This window comes from Lagopus muta, chromosome 4 (assembly GCF_023343835.1).
Source record: "Lagopus muta isolate bLagMut1 chromosome 4, bLagMut1 primary, whole genome shotgun sequence".
Classification (NCBI taxonomy): domain Eukaryota; kingdom Metazoa; phylum Chordata; class Aves; order Galliformes; family Phasianidae; genus Lagopus; species Lagopus muta.
In genome coordinates this window covers 61,012,131-61,035,426 of record NC_064436.1, presented here as the reverse complement: position 1 = coordinate 61,035,426, position 23,296 = coordinate 61,012,131, and the positions used below count along the sequence as shown (strand labels likewise).

Below are 23,296 nucleotides of genomic sequence, written 5' to 3'. Positions count from 1 at the left end.
CTAGATTTGATGGCAACTTAAAGAGAAGGTTCTAGTTGCCCCAAGAATTTCACTTTGATGCAAAAATCTGTTAAATGAAGACACAACATCACAGCTAATGGCAGCAATATTCACTAAGAAAGAAAGAAGGTTGTTGTGTATTTTAGGGTATTTAGGGGATCCAGATTTAGCCCTTAGCATTTTCTGTGCTGGGTTTATTATACAAGCCTCACAAGCTGTAGCTGTAAAACAAGGCTAATAGCGCTTCCTTTCTGCTTCTTGTCACACACAGGCAGAAGAGAGCATAACACGATCCCAGCTAGATAGTCACTGAACAACACCAAAGCACAATTCATGCATATGAAAAAACACAGTGTAAATAAATGACTTATGTGCAAAACATTTCTAAACATTGTCTAAATAAGGGCAGAATAAGTATTCCATAGAGCTGTGTAGGAGCCCATAGCATCAGGGACTAATTTTCTGCAAAAAAATTCTCTTCTGGGAGAGTCTACTCCCATTTGACAAATTAGGGAGGGTAGAAAACACTTTAAAAAAATAAATAAATGAAAATAAAAGGATTACACCAGCATTTTATTTGTGTAAACTTTAATCTCCTTACAGTAGAAACTTATACAGTACAAGCCAAAAGTAGTATAACAATTTTACAGCAAAGCTTACCAGTAAAATGCAAAACTAATTTGTATCAAAAACAAACAAACAACTGTGCACTTTCTCAAACTTAATTTTGTTCAGCACATTGTTTTGATTTATATATAATAAGGCATTAATTCTATAAGAATCATTTACTATATTCCAAAATTGCATGACCTAGGTGTAACACTCTATAGCCTGATACCATTTTTGTTCCTTCCGATATTTACAGATTTAGTCTGCCTGCATTGGTATGTAGCATACAAGCACTAAGAACAAACACAAGCTTCACCAATATTAGTTTCACATTGAAAAAGTTTTATATATATATATATAAGCTCAACTGCAATAGCATGTATCTGCATGACTAATTTATGAATATTTTCCTCTGGCAGGATATTTCCTCAATTCCAGTTGTATTTTGGTCTTTCTAAATGAAGAACTAAGCCTGCTCTAAAGTCTCCTTAAACTGGAGGTGGAACCCATTTCCTTCAGCTACCCAAACCTTGCTTTCTTCCCCCTCCCCAGAACACCAGTCTTAATTTGCTTTGAAAGTTAATTCTGTAATACATGGCATAACTGAATTCATTCTAGCTACTATGTACAGAAATGGCTCAGGCAATTAAGTTAGTCCACCTTGTCATTAGTCAAAACAAAGTATAATTACTGTAGCTGTAAAGGAGGTATCTAGTGTTCCAGAGTAAGTGTGTTTAATTATGGTGGGAGTTTCCTCAGTTCTATTTACATGACAATTTCAGGCTCAATGTTAAATAGTAAGTCATCATTTCCTCTCCGAACTTCAAGTAGTAGAGGTGATTCATTCATCACAGCCTCTTGAAGGTCACTGGAAGTCATCAAAGGACGCCCATTGACTTTAACAATGATATCTCCATCTTGGATACCTCCTCTGCAAGAAAAGAAGAAACAGACAATAAAGAAAACATACCAAGTTTCTTTACCACCTCTTTGGCAGTTGTGAGAACTTTCAATGTGTTTTAGTTTCCTTTAAAAGGGGATTTTCACCCTTCTGACTCTATTAACAGAGTCTTTTGCATCTTCTCAAATCCTGACATAGTATGTAGAAATGTTAATTTGTTTTTCAACTTTTCTGAAAGGTTTCCTCCTCTAAGCTAAGGCCCTGTTGTAGACAATAGTTCAGGCAATGTCTTATGTGAATGCCTTATTCAGGCTAGAGTAGAATTCTAGCATGCATTTTTTTCTTTTTTTTTTAAACCCAAAAGCACATTTTTAAGTTGTTTAAATACAAATCAAGATTGCCATAAAATATTCTTGAATATGAACGGGAGTACTACCTACTAGTATTTATTTGGAGATTTATTTATGAGGAAAACAAAACGTTCTACACACCTATGAGAAGGTGAATTTGGAACAACTTCATGCACATAAATTCCACTTCTGACATCAGGAAAATCAGCATTATTGTGTTTCAATTCTTCCACCAAGCTATAAGAAGAAACATAAAGTGTTTCATTTCACTACAAAAAGCAGGAGCATTCAGAAATTCTTATTTACTCTCTAATATATTTATTCTTAAATTTTTGTGATCAAAAATGAACACAGCACAGAGAAGTAGCACTCTGATCTACGTGCTAAAAGGACTAGACATTCCTGTCCCAAACAATTAACACTGGTGATGACTTAGAAATTTGTTAATGTTTTTACTTCTTTCATCTTGGAGAATACTCTTAATTTCTCTTTATCTAGACCATTATTGCTTTTGACAGCATCTAGCATCATATAGGAGATTAGAACTGTGAGTTTTCCAAGGAAACTATACCTTCCTTAATTTTTCCCCACATACAAAATTGGTTGTGCTTGCCTTTATGAAGAGGACAGGAACAAACTGCAAAATAGAGACCCTAAAAACATCCTCTCATTTCTGAAGAGATCACATCATTTTGGGTCCGTGTACAGAGTGGGCTCAGGCCCACTTTGAGAGAGATTTAAACTAATGCTGAATCAGTTTGTTGCCCATCATGAAAAGCTGGAGACTCTCAGATGGAAAGAAAACTGAAATGACTGCATACAGTTTCACTTCGCTTTAGTTTTTATTGAGGAAGCTAATACTTAAAAGACAAACAAACAGTGAGAAAACTAGTCTTTTCATGAAAAAAGGCCTGCAGATCTTGCACTGCTTCATTAGACACCACAAAACCAGTGAAATCTCACATCACGTTCATAACAGTTACACAGAAAACCATTCAGAACTGCTCTTTGTTGGTGGTGATCCAGAGACGTTAATACCATTCCACTGATTTATTCCAGCTGAGGATCTGACCCTTTAGGGAGGACTGAAAGAGTAACTCAATAAATAAAGAAGGCTTTACTACAACACCAGCTGGAAATTGTCTTGTTTAATTTTGTAGCCTACTGCCACTTCGGAAATATGCCTACTGCTGGGAATGAACACAAGCGTTAGAACCCTCATCTGTAATTCCAACATACATCCAGGTAGCAGCAAGAAATGAAGCGTTAAGAAAAAGAATATAGAACTGGAGGAAGGTGTCCATATTCAAATTTTGATAATATGGAAGCACAAAGGTTTGAACTTTCACAACTACTTTCCTTCCAGTTAGTGGTTAGACACAAAATCTCACATCATTTGGGCACTACTGGTACTGATAAAATTGCTATAAAACCCTCAGAGTCACCTGAATGCAGCAGCTTGTTTAAACAACACTAAAACCTGCTGTCACTGCAGACATGTTTTCAAGAACTTAAGGAAGTACTCAGGCAATTCCTAATTCCCTCCAGATTTCACACGTTATGCATAACCACGCAGATCACCTCTCTAAGATACTTACGCCGGTGTTATTGTCAGCATTCGGATGCCAATGAAACGCTTTTTGCTATCTGAAAACAACACAACAGGTGTTTAAGAAATTCAGGCAAACATGGACAAAATAGCCACTTCGTTGACCCAAATATCTGTCTATTGAAACAAAGTATTTATAAAAAAAAAATCTAATCACAAATCATGCACATCTATGCTGAAGACATTTATTTTGCTTAACCCTGGTATATGGAAAGACATCTTGCTCTCTGCCAATGAGAGTAAGAGAGAAGCTCATTTATTCTGTGTAAGACTTTTCCTTCAGGAAAAAATTTAATGATTTATTATCATATGACTTCAGTAAATGGAAGATCTCATAACCAACTGCCGCTTCTTCTGCAACTGGTCAAGACAATGTAATCATACAGCATTCTCATTATAACTGCAGAAACAGGATTAAAAAAAAACAACAGAAAATTTCCAACTTTCAGAGAAAAAGACAGTCTTGTAAAGAGAAAAATGAAAGGCTCATACCAATTTCTGTTCCAAAGAGGGAAAAACAAGATAAAAACAAAAACAAACACATGGCCTTACTCAGGACTCTACAGAAATTTAAATGGTAGAGATTCACTCTGTCAGGAGAAGAGCCACATTTCAGTAGTTGGCTTTTAGTAGTCATGATACCACACAGCTGTTTAATGAACAAATGCAGTTTGATGACTTCCTGGAGTGCTTCAGTAGTTAGTTATATCCGGTATGAAACAATATTTCCCTTACTTGTTCCAGCATAACTATCCCACAATTTCTTTGAGTTTCTCTATGTTCTCAGACGAGGAAAAATATTGTTAAAGAGATGTATAGTTTCCTCTAACTTTTGTTCTTTCCAAGAAAAACAGTCCCAAGTAAAAGAATTAGCCCTAAATCTTAAGAGTGTCCAGTACTCCCATTAGTGTCACCAAAAATGCTGAGTACCAAAAAAATGGTATTTTCTACACTCTAGACAGTCTTATGTCTCTAACTCATCGCTGATTTTCCCTGAAAACTGCTGGCTCTCTTGTATTTTATTGTTTTAGTAAAACTACTGTGATCAAAATCTGCAATTAGAGTGCCAATAGCCCAATTACATGAAAATGTAGTCTCAAAAGCGTTGGGCATGGCCATGAACACTCATAATTCTTGCCAAATCTACATGGCAAATACAAACACTTAAATACAAATTTTCACTTTTATTTTAAAAAGTGAAACATGGTAACTGATACACAAAAAATAATTCCCCCTTTCTGTGATGTTAGACAGTTAAATGATGAAGTTGTCTCCCTGAGACCACAGTCAACCACACAGATAAGCACTCTGCAAACAGTTTACTGTCTGTATTACTCAGTTTGTTGCTGGTCATTACCTGTGGGATACTGAAGCATGAATACTCTGGGGGCTGAGTTCAGAGTGTTTACATGAAAGAAAATGGAAATAAGAAAAGGGACAAGAGAAACTGATCTGGAAGAAACAAAACAAGGGAAAGGCTAGGCAAGAATGAAGAAACACTCTGTTAATAATGCTGATCTAAAAGGGAATTATTTCCCCAGTAGCTAATAATGTAAGCAAAAAAATAAGGCATTGGATAAAGTAATCTGGTAACTACATACTCACTGATAAATAAAGGTCTCATTTCACCTTTATCTTTAGGCAGTTTGATCTTATTATACCTTTGTTTATTCAAAAATCACTTTTAGCCCGCTTTCTGTAACAAATTTGACACACTTCAAATAGTGGTTCACACTTTATGAGTAACAGTCTACTGTATTAAGTGAAACCATTAGCTATGAGCTATGGGTTATTCTGACTGCAGAATCTTGATTTCTCCCCTCCCCAGTCTGTATCATTTTGGACATCAGAAAGCTTCAGGTAAGAGAGGTTAAGTAAAGAAAGCTTTCTTCCATTTGATTTAACCTGTGTCAAATATGTTATACAAAGTTTTCAGCAACAATAAGTAGAAAGATTAAAATTGACGACTTTATTGTAAGTTCCAGCTGAGACTGAATGAGCGTAATAAACCAGTTGCACTATTTTAACACAAGGGGGCCTTATGGAGGTCACACTGGATGTATGTATTCTTTAATATTTTATCAAATTAATAACTTGCTGTCTTCCATCCTAGAGGATCTATGTCAAACACCTTCTGGTTTTATTGTTCTGCTCATGTCTAAACTAACTAAAGGAAAAGATAACAAAGGTAAGACTAAAACTGAAAAATTCTTATCCATTACCAGCCTAAGGCAGTGGTTAAAATATATATATAAATGGAGATGTGCCAATATAGGAATTCCTACCTGTAAAGGGAGTTTGATGTTATTACTTAAATTCAAAATTAGCCAAGAATTTCAGACCTTTCAAGCAGTAAATATACAGAATATAGAAAACTGCTGGTCAAAAATACATTAGAAAATATTATGCATCACTCATACTCATACATAACACAGAATGCTTAGATAATAATTATCAGTGCAAATAATTAATTCAAGTGCCATTCTCTCCTAATGTTTCCCTCCCTTTCCTGTACTTAGATAGGTCACACTTGCAGTTCTTACATGTATGGGACTTCAAGAATGCACACCTCCTGTACAAAATTGGCAGTTATCTGATCAGCTGAGATTTAAAAGACTAAGGGTCAAATTTATTAAATAATTTCCTGAACATTTCCTGTATGATAGAGTTAATCTGGAAAGAGATTTTAGAATTTTATTATCCTCAGGCAATGCGATATTTAGAGCAGAACAGTAATACCCTTAAACTTGCTTCTATGACTTAATGGTACCATAAGGGCGGATCCCACTGAAATTACTGAAATGTAGTTGAAGCAAAATAAAACATGATAAAAGCATCCCAAAAATTTTGTTTACATAAATTCTTCATGACAAGAAATAAGGCCTATACAACAAAAATGAAAATTACTGCTGAAGGCCTAAAAAATGCAAAATTAATTTCAGATATTATGAAATTGTCCGCTAGAAGTTCTCTTCCTCTATGCATCAAGAGCTCTAAATGACTGCTTTTCTGTCTGAGGTCCTTCAATGAGTTAAAAAAAAAAAATCTGCCTATGCAAAGAGTATGTCAGGCACTGAAAGTTACTAATGCTAAGAGTAACTGTGAATCCTTCTTTGATTATACAGTAATAAGAAGGTTGAAAAAAAAAACAAAAAAAAAACAGTAGTACATGCAAATCACAAGATAAACATAAATCTTTCACTTTCAAGAGCTGCATAGGTAGCATTAGTTAACAGGTTCAACACTCTGTAGAAGCAGATGTGCCTGAGGGTACCTAAGGGAATAAGGTGGCTTGTTTCAATGGTGACATATCCACCTTTTAGCCCCAACTATCAAGAATCCACTGACTGATTCCACTGGTGCTGAAAGTCCATTGGTGGACTTTTACTGGTTCTACCTGCAGACATGGCCCTAGATAAATCATTACTCTTCCTTGTCTTGAAATGAGCAGTTTGATTCTCTAGGGCATCATCACCACCATTACACACTGCCTTTCTCAGAAAACAACAAGAATTAACAGTTAATAACATACACAAATAAACAATTTTTGGACTTGTTGGCTGAAACAAAATCATGTCAGCTACCTTGAAATGCATTATTAAGAAATATTTCCATCAGCTTATTTTTCCAAATAAACAAGTGAAGACAACTTAATTTGGGAAATGTAGCAAAGATCACTCATGTCCACAGAGGCCCTTCCCCACAGATTTTTACTGATAATGTCTATTTTAGGGGTGTGAATAATAAAGTGTCACTCCTATTTCTGTGAAGCTGTCTTCTGTTTTCATGTCCAAGGCATTCTATACTAGAGTAATTAGAACATTACTAAACTAATGCTGAGTTTTTCAGTAGTAGGACCCCAGACCCCCATTGACAAGTTAAGATAATAACTGGCAGATGACAGCATCATTGTTTCTTGCAGACTTTACCTTTATTTTGTTTGTCAAGTGACTCTGTGAGGAACTGAGTAATGCGGTCTGATGGAATAGCAAAGGAAATTCCAGCTGTAACCTTCAAGGTGTTAATTCCAATCACTTCACCATCCTGTTGGAAAACAGTACTCAATTAATATGCTTTGAAGTGACAAGGTTCAGCTCACTTCCTAACATTTCATTTTGAAAGCTAGCATAAGTAATTCTGGAGCACTGTAATCACTCAAGAAATAAACATTACTTCTAAGGGAGGATCTGGGCTCTGATTCACAATCCTTCTCTCATTTAACTGAGTTGATCAGAGAGATTACAGTACAGTTTGTTCATCCAAGGTCCATCCAACCACTCAGCACGACGTTCCCTCCGCCAAGCAGGTGGTGGAGTCACATCTATCTACAGCCAGAATTTACAAACTGCAAAACCAGGGCTGGTTTTAAAGTCAGTTACACAGATTGCCCAGACCTCATCTTCGCCCTGCATCCCAGGTTACAGAATGTGAAAGAATGTAAATTCTACAAGAAGGTATTTTTCTAATTGCTGTATAAAGTTTCCTGTACCCTATAATGCAACATTTCTCAAAGACATATGAACTAAAACTTAATTTGCATTGTTTCTATTAACCTCAGGTATCTGTCCACCATTAGCTTGACTGACTAGAAACTGATAAAATTTATGAACTTTTTCAAAGAAAAATTCTCCCACTTATTTCAAGCAAGCTTTAAAAAAAAAAAAAAAAAAAAAAAAAAATCACCTCAACTTACCAGATTAACTAGAGGTCCTCCAGAGTTGCCATACTGTAAAAATGACATAAGGGAACAATAAACTGGTGCTTTACTACATGAAATAAAAATTGCACTTGAAGCAGCATTTTATTTGTAAGCAAATGAAAGAGAGCAAGACATTTCTTATGCAACACTGAAGGACACAATTCTGATGGCAGAAGATTACAAGTAGATCCTACCATACTTGTTTACAGCTCTTATGATTAGATTTCTTTTTTCTTTTCAGTAACAGGCCTTAAATTACAAGCAGCAGCTTAACACTCAGAAGAGTTCTGCCTTAAAATCAACAAGAATCACTAAGTAATTAACATGAGTGTTTCAATTCTGCTAAATAATGTTAGAACAAAGTTTTAAGAAGTTTTGAAGTTATATTTCACTAAGGCGCATTCAACATATGCACAGTTCTGAAACAGTTCTATTAATCACTTTGGTTTGTAACACTGTCAGTCTCTTATTCTCCACTGGTAAAGAACACAGTGCTTTGCAAGTTTAATCACAGAGCATTGCTATGAGGTAGGTACTACATAAGGAGTAGTACATTTCTGATTTAGTAAACACAGAGATGCATCCCCCTCTAGGGAGAGCAAATTGCAGCTCTGAGCAGTCTGAAATTACCTAATACCTAATTGCCTTCAAAAGAAACATCGAACAGGACTACAGGAAGTGGGAGATTGAGAAATTCCTTGTTCATCTTCATGTTGGCTCAACAAGTTTGTTTTCGAGTGAGGCCAGAGTTTTCAAGTAGATCTACTGAACAGCCAAAAGCAGCAACTTACCACTCAAAATAAACCAAAGCTAAGTGATGCATGATAGCAACATGAGCCATATAAACTGTTTACATTTAGATAGCACTGGGCAAAACTTACAGATTCTCTTAAGAATAAAACAGACATTAGAGTTCTAAAAACATCTCTGAAGTTTGTGTTTAAATAGAGATCGGTTTCTTATACTGTATCTTTGCAGTGATCAGAAGCCACACACTCAATTTTTATGTCTCACACACAAAGGAATTGAAATTGACTTTTCAGCCTTCCTCAGCTATCATCTCTCATTCACTTTTCATCTGCTTGAAAGATCTTCTTACAGAAGGAACTTTGGTATAAGCAATGCAGCTCCATTTAGGACTTATGGCTGTGTTTTCTCCTGCTCCATGTTCCTGCTGTCCTAGCATTTCTCAGAAGGCAGCTGCATGCACATTCCTACAGGAAAGTTTTGGCCGAGCCACAGGAATGCTCTGAGTAGACCAGCACTCAAACTCCTCCCATTCTCAGGAGAAAACTAGTGCATTAGCTAAGCACACAGCATCCCTATGCCAGTGACTATGTCCATATTTTGTGGTTTCACATGGCAAAGCAACTCATGTGTTGTCATTTTCCTTACCTCCTTTACCATCAACGAAGTGGTAACTTGCTCAAGTATCATCCAATATACTCTGCTAACCTAAACTTGCTCACTAGCTTTTGAGGGCAGTGAATGCCTAAGAATATGCAAGAAAACAGTTTGATCTTGAGGAATGCAAACAGGCGTGAAGTCAAGAATCCTATGTTCTAATTTCTTCTCTGCAACCAAGTCAGACTATACTCCCAAGTAACACATTTATCTTAAGTTTTACCATCTTTTTTTTACATATAAAAAAAACTAATTCCAATTCAATATCTTTGGAGCTTCAGCTTCTGTATTATTATAGAAACTTTTTGAAAAAGCAAATTTTTATTCCATATCTTAGCACAAAAATTTATTTACTCTTGTGGTTTTTTTTCTACTCAAAACTTCTCTCAACAGCTCTGTAAGGATAAGCATGTGCCAAGAGTTTTGCATGCTTAAAACACTGAGCATTATGAGTTTTTATGTGACAACTGGTATTGAGGTTCAGCAAATAAATGCTGAAAACATTTTTCTTTTAAAGTCTAACAGATTTAAGATGCAAAATGCCATGCCATTTTCTACCTCAGATATGCATGCAGTGCTCTTTTTAGAATCGCTACAAGTTATATACACATCCAAGGATGTCACTGAAGCATTTTCAACCTCTTCTAGCTGCTCTGAAGATATTGTTTTCATGCATTTCTATACAATGTGCAACGCTGGAGGGATGTTTAACTCTATACAGGATTTCAAATTTTGTATCATTTTAAATCTAGATTCTTATATGAAGTGTGTGATGCACAAAGGCAAAATAAAAACAACAGCCCCCTCTCTCCTTAAAAATACAACAACAGAAAGCTTTCCTTAAGATCCTACCTGGCTGTCCTGACATTACATTCTAGCAGATGCTATGAACTTGACTGCTCCATCTGGTTCTAACGGATGGAGATGAAAAAAACTTTTGCTCTATTCAACAGTTTGCTGGACCAGACCAGCTGAACAAGCACAGAGAAAAATGCATTGGTTTACTGCTGGTCTATATAACCACATCTTACTGTGCAAGATTCACAGAATGAGAGGGGTCTGTCACACATAACATCTTTGCAGACAACAAGCTCACAGAGGTCCATTTTATTTAACATCCCTTTCATAACATTAATGCCTGAACAAAACTGACAGGCACTGCATAGTCTTCTACAAAAATAAGAGCCTATCACTGATTTCAAACAAAGCAGCTTTTATTTGGTGGATTCATTTCTCTGCTGAATATGTGGGTATTTCAAGGTCCCAGGACTGTGAAGCTCAGCTTCTCACATACCTAGTACTTACATTGATAATAGCATCTGTCTGAATGTAATCCATATCTGAGTCCCGCAAGCCAAGTTCTTTGCCATCTCGCTGAGCAGTGCTGACAATACCTGTTGTCACAGTGTTCTGAAGGGCAAATGGGCTTCCAATTGCCACCACAAATTCTCCTGGTCTTAGGTCAGCAGAGTGCCCCAGTAACAATACGGGTAATTTTTTCTTAAATACAACAGGAGAAAAAGAAAAAAAAAAAAGCAATCCTTAGTTTATATTGAAAATAATTTGTCTAGAAATATTAAAAAAAAAATACTAGTTGAAAGTTAGGAACATATATTTTCCATTATATTAATGCATCTCACTAGAATATGACCCCAGAATCATGCCTGATAACATTAGTATACTGAAGATTACTGCCTTAAACTATCTTCAGAAACAAACTGCCATCAGCATTATCTTCCAGTTTCATCCAGAAAAATGCTAGCAAGATTCTGAACAAGATTTCCTTATTTTCCAGCAGATTCTTCCCTCCTCCTCCCAGAAATAACATACAAGCCTGCCACTTCTTCTACATTATTTGCTAGTAAATGTACTGGACACTAAACTATGATGAGTAAGCAGAATGGCCTGTGCCTTCAGGTAAAGGTAGCTAAATCTGGCCACGTATTAGCTGAGTTGGTCTTTCTTTTAGAATAGCTCATAGAATCATTTGAATTAGAAGGGACTCTAAAAGGTCCATCTAATCCACTTCCCCTGCAGTGAACACCTACAGCTAGATCAGGTTGCTCAGAGACCCATCCAGACTGACTTTGAATGTCTCCAGAGATGGAGCATCCATCACCTCTCTGGGAAACCTGCACCAGGGCTACAAACATTGTCCTTATATCCCATCTAAACCTCCCCTTTTAATTTGAAACCATTTCCCCTTATCTATCACAACATGCCTTGCTAAAGTGCCTGCCCTCTTCTTCCCTGTAGCCATCCCCTGCAGAGAAGACAAAGTTATTCAGTTCTAAGATACAAAAAATTTCCAGGCTATAAACACAGTTTGTTCAGTACGTTGTTATCTCCAGATACATTTCCAAGGAATCCTTAAGCATATATTCAAGCTAGTATGTCTGTACTCAGCAAAACTTAGATAAGGTTACCAAATTAATTAATTCAACTCTTTATACCACTCACCTTAGGGTGGATCTTTATTGTTGCAATGTCAGATTTCTTGTCAATGTCTCTGATGGTTGCTTCATATGTATCTCCATTCTGTAGCTGCACTTTCAACTGTTGTCTCCCTGATATAGCATTGGTACTTGACACCACATGTGCATTGGTCACAATTAAACCAGAATCAGACATAATAAACCCAGATCCACTGGAAAGTGGGACATTTCGACCAAACAGAGGGTGCCTAAACAAGAAAGAAGTAACTGTAACTTGTAAGGGTAACATAACTTAGAGAACATTACATCAAAAATCATTTACACCTGATAAATGGACTGATCCTCTATTGGGAAAAATTCTGATGAAGAACAAAGAAGGAACCTTGTAGCTAGGCAGAGGAGCAGATGAAGAGGGAACATCTCAGGAAATCGTGAAGCACAAGGGTAGACTGGCAGAAAAAGATGTCTGGAGACTGAAAGGATTGGGAATGTAAAAGACAAAAGAAATGAAAAACACTAACAATGGGTAGATTTGGTGGAGGATGATATTTGCTGCAATATAGACAGTTAGGACTTTATAAACTGTTTAGAGTACTACGACTTTTCTGTGTGAACAATTGCTGCAATGACCTTAGATTTGTTAGAGGAACAGAAAGTGCTGCAGAAGATGAGAAAAGGTCCACAAGTTCTTCCTTCTTTCAAGATGTGATCCTTATTAGGAAATTGTTTGAAAGTTCTGGGCTATTCAGCAGTAAAGAACTGGAGTCAATCCCAGGCAGAAGGCAGTATTACAATTAGCACCCAGCAGGCTGCTGGACAAACTAATAAAGAAAAAAAAGAAAAATAGCCTTCATATAGAATGCAAAGACCTTAAAAATATTCATCTGTAACATTCTCACAAAATACCAATCATTACGTACACAAAGTCCAGGTTTCAGAAACTATCTTAATTTTAATAATATGACCTACAAGAATTATGTAAGAAATGCTTAAGCTTATGCAAAAAATTAGAGCATTCTGGGTAGAAGGACATACAGGTAATGGAAAATCTATAATATTTGTAGTAATTTGCTTTGACAGCTGATAGGTTTGAATATTCGATGTTAAAACTCTGCTCAGCTTCATTTATGCTGTAGGTCTTGGACAGCAAATTTAGCACATTTTTTCCCCTATCAGAAATCATTTATGGATTTTGATAGGTTACAGATAGTCAATAAACTGCCTCTTCATGTTCTCCCTGATGAAATAAAATCAACTGACATTAGATCTCACTGAAAATGGAACAACCAACATGGCGATATATTTTTTCAGCTTGTTTTCAGGCTTGTTTTTTTTTAAATTCTGAAGTAGTTAAAAAAAATTGAACATGCAACACATTTTAGTTATTTTAATTAAGAATGAAGACACATCCAAAGATGAGATACATATTTTATATGTAAAGCACTCTAAAACCAGTATAACTTATCTACTAAACTGGAACAGAACACACAAATTGGTAATTGTACTATTCATGTGATATCTCAATTTCACAATCTTTAGATCTTCCTTCTCTAAATATACAAGTCTATTGTGATGTTTCCAAGTATTTTGTGAGCATCAGAAACTCAAAAGTAAAGTCAGTACATTGTTCTGTTTAATTGGAAAGGGAAGAAAGGAAAGTATTTGTAGACTTTTGTAAAACAATGCAATTACAACTCAAAGAATTAAAAGAGTTACCTGAGGAAAAGTTCAATGTGCACAACTGCAGGTGCAATCTTTTCCACCACATCTGCTATGAAGTTGAATTTGTATCTTGGACTGCTGGACTGTAGGTGACCTATACTAGCAGAAAGAATTGGATATGTTAGTAAGACTGTACCCTTTTCACCAAGCAGATAAGATAAAGATGATTTGAAATCTGTTTCTCCTACCAAGACAGCTTTCAACTACACACTGGAAAAAGTACTAAAGACATTAAGATTTGTTAAAAACCTTGTTTTGTTTGAGCCTTAAAAAATTAAACAGCAGTATTACTTGATTATAATTTCTTTGACTTTCTTAGAAGTCTCTTTGTCCACAGGACAAATGATAAAATGCATAAGAGTATAACATAACTCAAGTTGGAAAGCATCTTGGGAGGACTCTGGTTCAACCTCCTGCTCAAAGCTGGATCAGCTACTAAGGTAGACCAGTTTGCTCAAATGCTCTGTCTAGCTGGAACTTGAAAACCCCCAAGGACAGAGACTCTATGGGTACTTGTCCCACTGTTCCACTGACCCCATGAGATAGAAGTTTTTCTTACACCTAGTCTGAACATTTCCTGTAGAAATTCATGTTGCAACTCATACCCATGGTCTCTCGTCCTTCCACTACTTGCTGCTGTGAAGAGCCTGGGTCCACTTTCTCAATAACTTCCTCATGAATACCAGGACTGCTGTTAGGCCCTCCTGAAGCTCTCTCTTCTCCAGACTGAACAAGCCCTGTTCCCTTAGCTGGCTCTCACAGCACATATACTCCCATCCCAAAACAACCATGTTGGTGGCATTCTGATGAACTCACTAGAGTTTATCAAAGTCTTTCTTGTATGGAGAGGTCCAACAGGATGCAGTTTTCAAGATGTGGTCTAACAAGTGCTGAATAATATAGCTGCAGCATTTGGGAACTGCTTTTACAGCCGAAGTTTGGATTTTTTGAAGTAGATACAGTAGAAACTTGCTATAAATGATAACCTTTGCACCTAAAGAGTTTGGCAAGCTCACATTTAAGCTGTCACAAGTAATTGAACATAGCAATAGTTTACTATATAATAAGCATTCATCTGATAAAGATCTGTGCAACCAACAAACAGCATTACACACAGTAATTAGAAGTACGGAATATTATTATGTGGAATAGAGACCTTAGAGGAAAAAGGCATCATGACTTCTAATGTCACAACACCAGAAACAAATAACAGTGTTTGTGGTAGAATGCCACGCTTACCTACAGTCCTAATATATGGAGACGCATCACCACATATCTTAAACATATGCTAGGGGACATATCACTACGTTCAAACATCAATGTTAACGATTGGATCTAGGGCACAAGTAGACAAATTGTGATTGGATACAATCAAATCTGGTGCTACAGCACACTATGTAGCCCAGGAGTTAGAATTCTATTTGTTGAAGATTGAGAGTGTCTACATTGTAACTTCTACTTTTTATTGTCTAAAGGACGCCAACTATACAGAAGTGATGTTTTGTGCCAACATAATTTGCTCCAAGTTCAACTCACGCTGAAGAATGAGCTCGCAGTAGGTCTTATACTACTTTGTGTAATTCTCAGTTCAAAGGTCATTTTCACCACTGTATCTAAGGACTTGAAAAAAGACAGTAGCTTTGTAACTTTTGGAACAGACAGAAAACCACTATGAACAAAAAAAAAAAGTACTGAAGAGATCAGACTAAGACAACTGGTTATTTCTCCATAAGAACCTGTGAGCAGTTTTCCCCATTACTAGACATGAAATTTACTTTCAAGGGTAAAGAAACCGTGCTTACATTTAGCAAGCTAAATTTATATGATACGGTATAAACAGATGGAACTTGGCAGGACTACTTTCAGTCTATTATTTCTATGTACATTCTCACACACTCTGAAAAAGCACTCTAAACAATTGGATATACTTCTTTCAGTACTGGGTTTAAAAGAGACAATACAAGCAAGAATTAAAGTCACACAAATATAAGCACAATATGTTGTCATTTATTTTGCTTTCTGGGGCACTTAAGATTAATCTTAGCTTCAGCTCACAAGAAGCTTGCCCTGATTACACAGTATATCCTTTGAAGTCTACTAACATGACTTTAAATGCTTGCATGCACAGAAGTGTTCACTGGTAGGATGCAACATTATCATCAAGTATATATTAATACAAATGTCTACACATCTATGAAAATCAGTTGGACAGACCTTCAGCCACTGAACTAGAATAAAAGTGTGTTTGGGAAAAGTAGCATGAATGCAGGCTTCCTGTTGATGTATATCAGTGTGGCTTTGTGTGAGTAAGGGCAACTAAATGTCTTTGTATCTGCTGAGTGCTGAATTGTTCCCACCACGCCAAATTGTCACAGCACTGTACATGGCCAAAGGCAGAGGAGGAAGTCTGCCAAAAGCTCAGCTTCACACTGCTCCTAACCCATCACGAGGCAAACATTATGACTGGCAGTGGCTTTCCAGGGATGATTTGGGGTAAGCAGAAAGAAAATCTGAATAAGACAGCAAATGAACATTGAATATTGAAAGAGTAGAAGAAAATAAAATGCAATAAAATAGAGATGAAACTGTAAAACTGAAGCAAAGCCTCTCTTCTTTCCATATTTCTGTTAGAGTATTTCTTGGTCTGAACACAAATCCTGAGCTTTGCTGCTGGGATCAGAAAATAGCAAGACTCAGACTTTCAGACCTGAAGGTGAATCCCAACTGGCCTTTCCTAGTGGAAGGGGAAAATTAAAACAAATGAGGATTAAAAATAATATATATGTAAATTTTGTAGGAAAGGTCTAGCTGAAGATCATTGGGCTGATGAGAGATGAGCTGTCCTTATTAGTATCTACTGAGGGCTAAATACTGTGAAAATTGACTTACAATCTTGAGATGCTTGCATAGAAATTGACCTCTCTTCAATCCCATTCTGGAAGCCGGGGGTGACGAGAAGCTACGTGTCAGACCTTCAATCTAGCCTTTAATTTGCATTACCTGCTAGAGTACAGCTACTGCTCTTACTGAAACATAAAATTAAATGTGACTTTTTCATTCTCTTCCGGGCCAGACATTCTTGCTGTCTGGCAGTTCCATGCAGCTCTCAGACCTCTGCTGGACTGTTGCTGTAAAAGCTTTAAGTTTCATGTTTTTTGACCTATTGACCTACAGAAATCTGCTGCATATTTTTTTAAAGGTTTTTCAATAGCATCCATTATTTTCCATGCTGTTACTGCATGTTCAAAATCATTTCACATTAGCCAAAGCTAATTTATCTTGGCAAAAAGAAATAATGTAAGCCAACTATCTATAAAATAACCAAGACATTAAAAAATGCTGCAAACCTGAAGCAAAAACAAATTTATACTACTGGACAAGTCCTTAGATTTCTGTATCTTTCTTATTAAAAGAACTAGATTTGTCCAATCCATACCCTCAAATCAACCAGATTCAGCAAATCTGAACTCTCATTCCAGTACCCCTCACAGAGCACTTAAAATCCATACTTGGGCATAAGTGCATAAGCTGGAGTTTAAATCACTCAGTCTGTTTTTTTTTAAATTTGATCTCACAGTTCCAATTCTATGGGCTCCAACTACATTGGATTTATATGGCTAAAGCTAAGAGACAGTCAGGTAGGAGTCACTTATTTTCAGCAAAAGACTTGGATAACAGCATTACCTACAGGATATGAGTTCATTTAATAGCTTTATGTTTACTTTCTTGCAGAGGCAATAAACTCACTCCAATCACATTAACACTGCTGTAAATCAGAAGCAACGACAAATTTGTGGAGTTGAAAAAGAACTGGGGAAAAAAAAAATCAGCAGAAATAAATTGTCATTATTCCTCTGAAGACAATAAAATTAGAACCATTTAGAATTTCAGAAGACTGAAAGTTTTTGAACATCTGCCAACCTACTGTAGAATTTAATCACATTCAATGCTTTCTTAAAGACAATACTTTGTACTAAAAGCCACAATTTTAAATTTGTTAGGAATTTGTGAGCCTGGGAAACTTATTCTTTTGAGACTGTTCTCCCATTCCTCTTCTAAAACCAACTACAGAAAGGATCTGTATGTTCAGCAAAATTATTATGTCTAAGGAAAGACTGCAACCTGGCAGATCTGATCTCCAGGGATAAATATTGTCCTTATTGTGCTTTCATGGAAATAAATGAAAGACAAATAAAAGATTATAAAGTCTCTACTTAAAAAACAGAAACATCTGCTGGAAATGTAGGTTCATGGGCAGATTTTCTGATGAATTCAGCATTAAGATCAAGTTGCATAGCTGTGCACTGACCATAAAGCCTTGATGGGTTTAATGCCACTTTATGGTTCAGGCAACTTGTTTATACAATGGATGTCTACCATGAACAGATGAAAACAATTTGGTGAACCAACACCAAAGTTGCTTTCTTGTGCAGTACAGCATTCACAATGACTAGACAGAAAAATTAGTGCATGCCTTCCATCAAAGGTACTTAACCACCTCACTGAGTTCAGAAGATTGTTATTCCTCCTTCCCAAGTGACTCTCACTTGAAGAACATCTCTTTCTTGATGGATACCTTTTATGAGAACACAAAGTGCTGTACTCTCAAAATACACAGTGTACAAGATCCATCCTCACCTGCAGGAACTCAAAATAATCTCATACATAAGGAAAACAATCAGTAAAGAAATGTAATTGGAGTTTACTTGCAGCCAATACCTTGCAACACGTTTCTCTAAATAGAGCTGGAGGCAGTTGCAAAGCTCTGATGACAGCAATGCTGTTAGGAGACCTCAGTACCTCTTAATTGGAGAATTTCTCAGAAATGCAAGCAATTACATGCTCAGTTAGTTACTCCTCTGTATCTTTATGGTTACACACTTGCATATTCCAAATGCCCCAGGCAGAACTACTAGCATTTACACTCCTTAGGCTAACTGTATTTTCAATTGCTTTTTTTCAGGAACTGAACTTCTAGGCTCCTGTCAGTTAAATCTTTGCAAGACAAGGGTAAGGTTTTACATCATGTCCACTTCGCAACAGTGACTTCAGTTATACAAGGCAGAACCCTGCAAACGATCCGTTTTAAAACCAATGGGACTTGCTTCCTGGAATTTCCTTTTTCAAAGGTTTTCTAATCAGTCTTTCATTTTTTCTTAGAAAGAAAACGCAAATCTTCTTTTGACATTGGACCAATCTTTCAAGAACCCATAAGCAAAATAAAACTGCAAAGAATTATTAACTGTACTGATAATGCTGTATTGAGAGCTCATGAAGATCCCTCTGTGTAAGAAAATATCTGAGATAAACCAGCCATAAATTACACGTGATCTCATGAATACTTCGAGCGAGGACATTTTAATAGATTGATGTGCAACACTGTCCAATCTTGTATTTGCTACAGTGGAAAATAAATCTCTGTAGGAACAGGTCTTTGACTACAGAGTTTGTCTTACATAAACATTTATGGCATTACTCTCGTCTATACAACTTTGTGACAGAAAGTGACAAATGAAAGGAAAAAGCTAACTGCTTCAGTATATTACCATACAGTATGATATCTTAACTTAAACAGGTGGGAAAAAAAACACCATCACAATTACTTGTAACACATAATTTAAATATGTCCAGAAGTTCTGCATACCATTCCTATGGGTCCAGACTATGGGTCTGCTCAGATGTGTAAAACTAACAGCATAAGTAGTATGAGAATACTTCATTGCAGCCTTCCAGTATTTAAAAGCTGATTATAAAAAGGAAGGGAATCGACTTTTTACAAGGGTAGAGGGTAATAGGACAACAGGGAATGGTTTTAAGCTCAAAGAGAGAAGGTTTAGACTGGATGTCAGAGGGAAGTTCTTCAGAGAGAATGGTGAGGTGCTGGAACAGGCAACACAGAGCAGCTGCGGATGCTCCATTCCTGGAGGTTTCCAAGACCATGTTGGATGGGGCCCTGGGCAACCTGGTCTAGTGCCAGATCTGGAGGTTGGTGGCTCTGCCTGTGGTGGGGGGGTGGAGCTTGAAGATCCTTAAGGTCCCTTCCAACTCAAGCCATTCTATGATTCTGTGATAGAAGCAGAAGTTTCTAGAGATGCTCCTCAGAGCCACTGAAGATTCTGAAAAGACCTAAGTCATGCTATGTAAGGCTACTATTACCTATAATTGTTTTAACGTATGCATGGGTAAGTAAAAAACTGCATTGACTTTTTAACTAGATTAAGCCTCCAAACTCTGAGTCATCTGAGGCCAGATTTCTTTCACCAGTGGGGAAAATAGAGACACCCGACAATAATTTCAAACTGTTGATTTTCTTCTAAAACCTCTCATTACAGACATTGCATGTTATTGTTAAAAAAAAAAAAAAAAAAAAAAAAAAGTACCATAACTGAGTTCTATTCCTGGCTCAACCACCAGCTCAATATGACCTTGGGCAAGACACTTAGTTTCTTTGAGCTTCAGTTTGTACAGCTGTAGAATTGAGTAAAAAAAAAATTAAAACTTCACAGAGAACCAGATGCTTTTACTAAGCTGAGGTTTACCAGAACAAAACATAAAGCCAAAATAAAGTGAACACTAAAACAGTTGCTTGGAAAAAAAAAAAAAAAAAAAAAAAAAAAAAAAGCTTTTTTCAATGCTCTGAATTCCTAAGCCTATTAAACAGCAGGCTCAGGAGGAGTTCTCAAAAAAAAAAAAATCATATTCCAACCCCCTGACAGTATCTAAGCCCCTGGACGCAGGCTAGCTCACTCATTTTGGTTGAACACTCTAAATATGTCAAGCGAGCCAGCTCCAACCAAGTACTAAAGCTAATGGATGCTTATGGGGAATACAAAGAAACAAACAGCAACTTATAACTGCAAAATACTGGCGAGACTCATCATTACAGCTCTGGGCTAGCACCCGAGCAATCCTGGGCTCTGAAAAGATACTCAGAAAGAAAATTTGGGAATATTGTTTGACCTCCTCCCTCCTCATGTCACAGTTTGCTTTCTTTGAAGAGTGAATATATGAGAAGTCCCCCAGTCACAGAAAGGTTTTAAAGGCCATTAATACCCCTTTCACCTCTCCTAGTTTTTAAGAAGTTTGCTATCTATAAATAAGTAGAATGGTTAAGTGGTTCACCTGCCATTATGGATGCACTAATACATGATTTAAAACCCTGTTACACACATGATTTTTCTTTCCAGGAACAGTATTTGAAAGGATGTAGAAACACCACCTTAAAATAATATACAAGGAAATGTGTGAAAATAAACTAGAAATGTTAACACTTCCATGAAGTGACCAATTTTAGTAACAACGACAAAAAAAATTCAATGTAGGTGGTTACTAAGCTTTTTAAAGTTATACCATCCAGCCCGAGGTTATCACAGATTATTACAATAGCATAGGACAAGCAAAGGCCGTAGTGTGCTAATGAAAAACAAAGGACTGTCTGATATCCTGACTGTGCATTTTAAACCATAAGGAAAATTTGCAGGCATCCATTCCCCTTTCAAGGGGAATGACTATGGCTATAAGATCTCCTGTCAGAGAAAAATAAAACAGATGAAAGACTATACTTCACATGTTCTATGTGGTGCTTTTTCTGCGCAGTTTAAGCTACACAGCTTTAACTAGTATCCTCTAGAGATACTCATCCGTTGAGTAAATTTAACATCTGCTAACATCTCCAGGGAAGGTCTCAGAGCACACCTACAGGGCTGCGCTCTGTGTAGGATGTGTTATAATAGCTCTGCAGAGCAGCCCAGGCATGTAACATCACCGAAAAGCATCAATAGTGAGTGCCAACCCTGGGATGGTTCAGTCTGGAGAGAAGAATGCTCAGGAGAGACCTTATTGCTCCCTACTACTCCCTGAAAGGAGCTTGTAGAGAGGTGTGGGTCAGCCTCTTTTCCCAGGTAACAGCAATAAGACAAGAGGTAACGGCTTTAAGTTGCACCACAGGAGGTTCAGGTTGGATGTTAGGAAAAAGTTCTCAGGAAGAGTGAAGTATTGGAACGGGCTACCCAGGGAGGTGGTAAAGTCACCATCTGTAGAAGTTTTCAATAAAAGAACAGGTGTGACACTGAGGGACATGGCCACAGGCATAGGCCAGTGTTTGGACTAGATGATCTTAGTGTTCTTTCCAACCTTAATGATTCCAAAACAAGGGTGATGCAGACGGTATCTGGGGAAGCTTGTACTGCTGCCTGGAGGGTGTCAGTGCTGTACTGACCTGACAACTGTGCCTGTGGTCACTGCTATGCAATGGGCACAACACTGAGGTATCCACAACCATGCCACCACCGTGCAACCTTCCCGACCTCTACCAGAGGATCAAGAAGAAGGATCTGTGCTGTTCAGAGAGGACCTGATCCCTTCACATGTCCATGACCCCCACCACAGCGACTACCACCATGAGGACAGGTTGCCTTACCCTGGGGGAGCACCCAGCCCTCCCAACGACCCCAAACTTCACCTTTCCCCACCCTCCTGCTCACACCACCCGCCGCAGGCCCTGCCATGCTCCTACCCGATTCGCAGGCTCCTTTCTGCACCTGGGCGACGGCGGGCAGACCGTGCTGCAGTGCCTTGCGGCTCACCGCCTTCAGCTGGCAGATGTTGTCGTAGGTGCGGCCGTCGCTGCCGCACACCTGGGCGCTGAGCTTGCACTGGCAGACCCCCTTGGCGAAGCGCTTGCCCATGGGGTAGCGGCAGTCGAGGCTGTCCCCGCAGGGAGGGTCTTCTTTGCGGCCGCACGAGTCCCCCTCTCCCGCGGCGCAGATGAGGCAGCAGTTGCAGCGGTCGGGGACGTAGCCGCTGGGGCAGCTGGGGCTGGGGCACTTGGAGACATCGCAGCGGGTCGGGCACTTGGCTCGGGCTGCCGGGATCTCAGCGGAGCCACGGCTGAGGCAGAGCAGGAGCAGCGGGCTGAGCAGCGACAGCCGCATCCTCGGCTGCGGGGAGAGCGGCGGGAGGGGCGCGAGGAAGGAAGAGGAAAAGCGCGGTCGCGGTGCAGCGAGGGACGGGAAAGTCGAGCAGCGCTCACGCGGGTGGGAAGTCCTCGCGGAGAGCGGCACACGGGAGGGCAGAGGCTGGAATACGAAGCCGCGGGAGGGAGGGCAGCTCGGTCCCCGGGACTAGCTGGCAGCGCTGAGGGACCCAGCCATGGCCCAGCGGCCGCAGGACGCAGCGAGGACAAGCCGGGACGAGCGGAGCGGCGGGGATATATGTGGGACGAGCCCAGGGCCGCCGCCGCCGCCTCCAGCAGCGGCCGAGAGCACCGCCACCGCCAGGCCACACCCCGGGCGGGGAGGGACGGCTCGTTCCCCTTGGGCGGGGACGCCTGGTGAATTGGTGGCCCGGGGACAGCCCCGCTGCGGCCGTGTGGAGGTGTGAGGGAAGAGGATGCGCTACGATAACGGGTATGTATTTATATATACACACACACGTGTGAAGGTGTGTATCTGAAGTTGTGACTTCTGGGAAAAGAGGGGTAGAAAGCTATTCTGTCTCCCCACGTAGAATCCTTGGATTGGAAGAGACTCTGAAAGATCATATAGTCCCCTGCAAAGAGGAACACCA

The 23,296-nt window shown here is 38.5% G+C and overlaps 1 protein-coding gene across 1 annotated transcript; it reads right to left on the bottom strand.

The window, feature by feature from the left end:
- Positions 1-558: 558 nt before the first annotated feature.
- HTRA3 (HtrA serine peptidase 3) lies at positions 559-23,080 on the bottom strand. The gene is made up of 9 exons (XM_048943524.1): positions 22,245-23,080; positions 13,724-13,823; positions 12,033-12,255; positions 10,878-11,072; positions 8,163-8,195; positions 7,399-7,513; positions 3,459-3,507; positions 2,002-2,097; positions 559-1,540 (listed from the first exon to the last, which is right to left on the bottom strand). Exons 1-9 carry the CDS (start codon positions 22,660-22,662, stop codon positions 1,375-1,377), a joined length of 1,395 nt encoding a protein of 464 aa, XP_048799481.1. The 5' UTR covers positions 22,663-23,080; the 3' UTR covers positions 559-1,374.
- Between the last annotated feature and the right edge of the window lie 216 nt (positions 23,081-23,296).

Bases quoted from the DNA above. Each gene is read 5' to 3' on its own strand.
- HTRA3 (XM_048943524.1), bottom strand. From the start codon at position 22,662: ATGCGGCTGTCGCTGCTCAGCCCGCTGCTCCTGCTCTGCCTCAGCCGT. The intron at 7,514-8,162 runs GTAAGTTGAGGT...GTTTTCCAACAG, and splicing joins GAGGACCTCTAGTTAATCTG to GATGGTGAAGTGATTGGAAT. The intron at 3,508-7,398 runs GTAAAGTCTGCA...TGTTGTTTTCAG, and splicing joins ACTTGACAAACAAAATAAAG to ATAGCAAAAAGCGTTTCATT.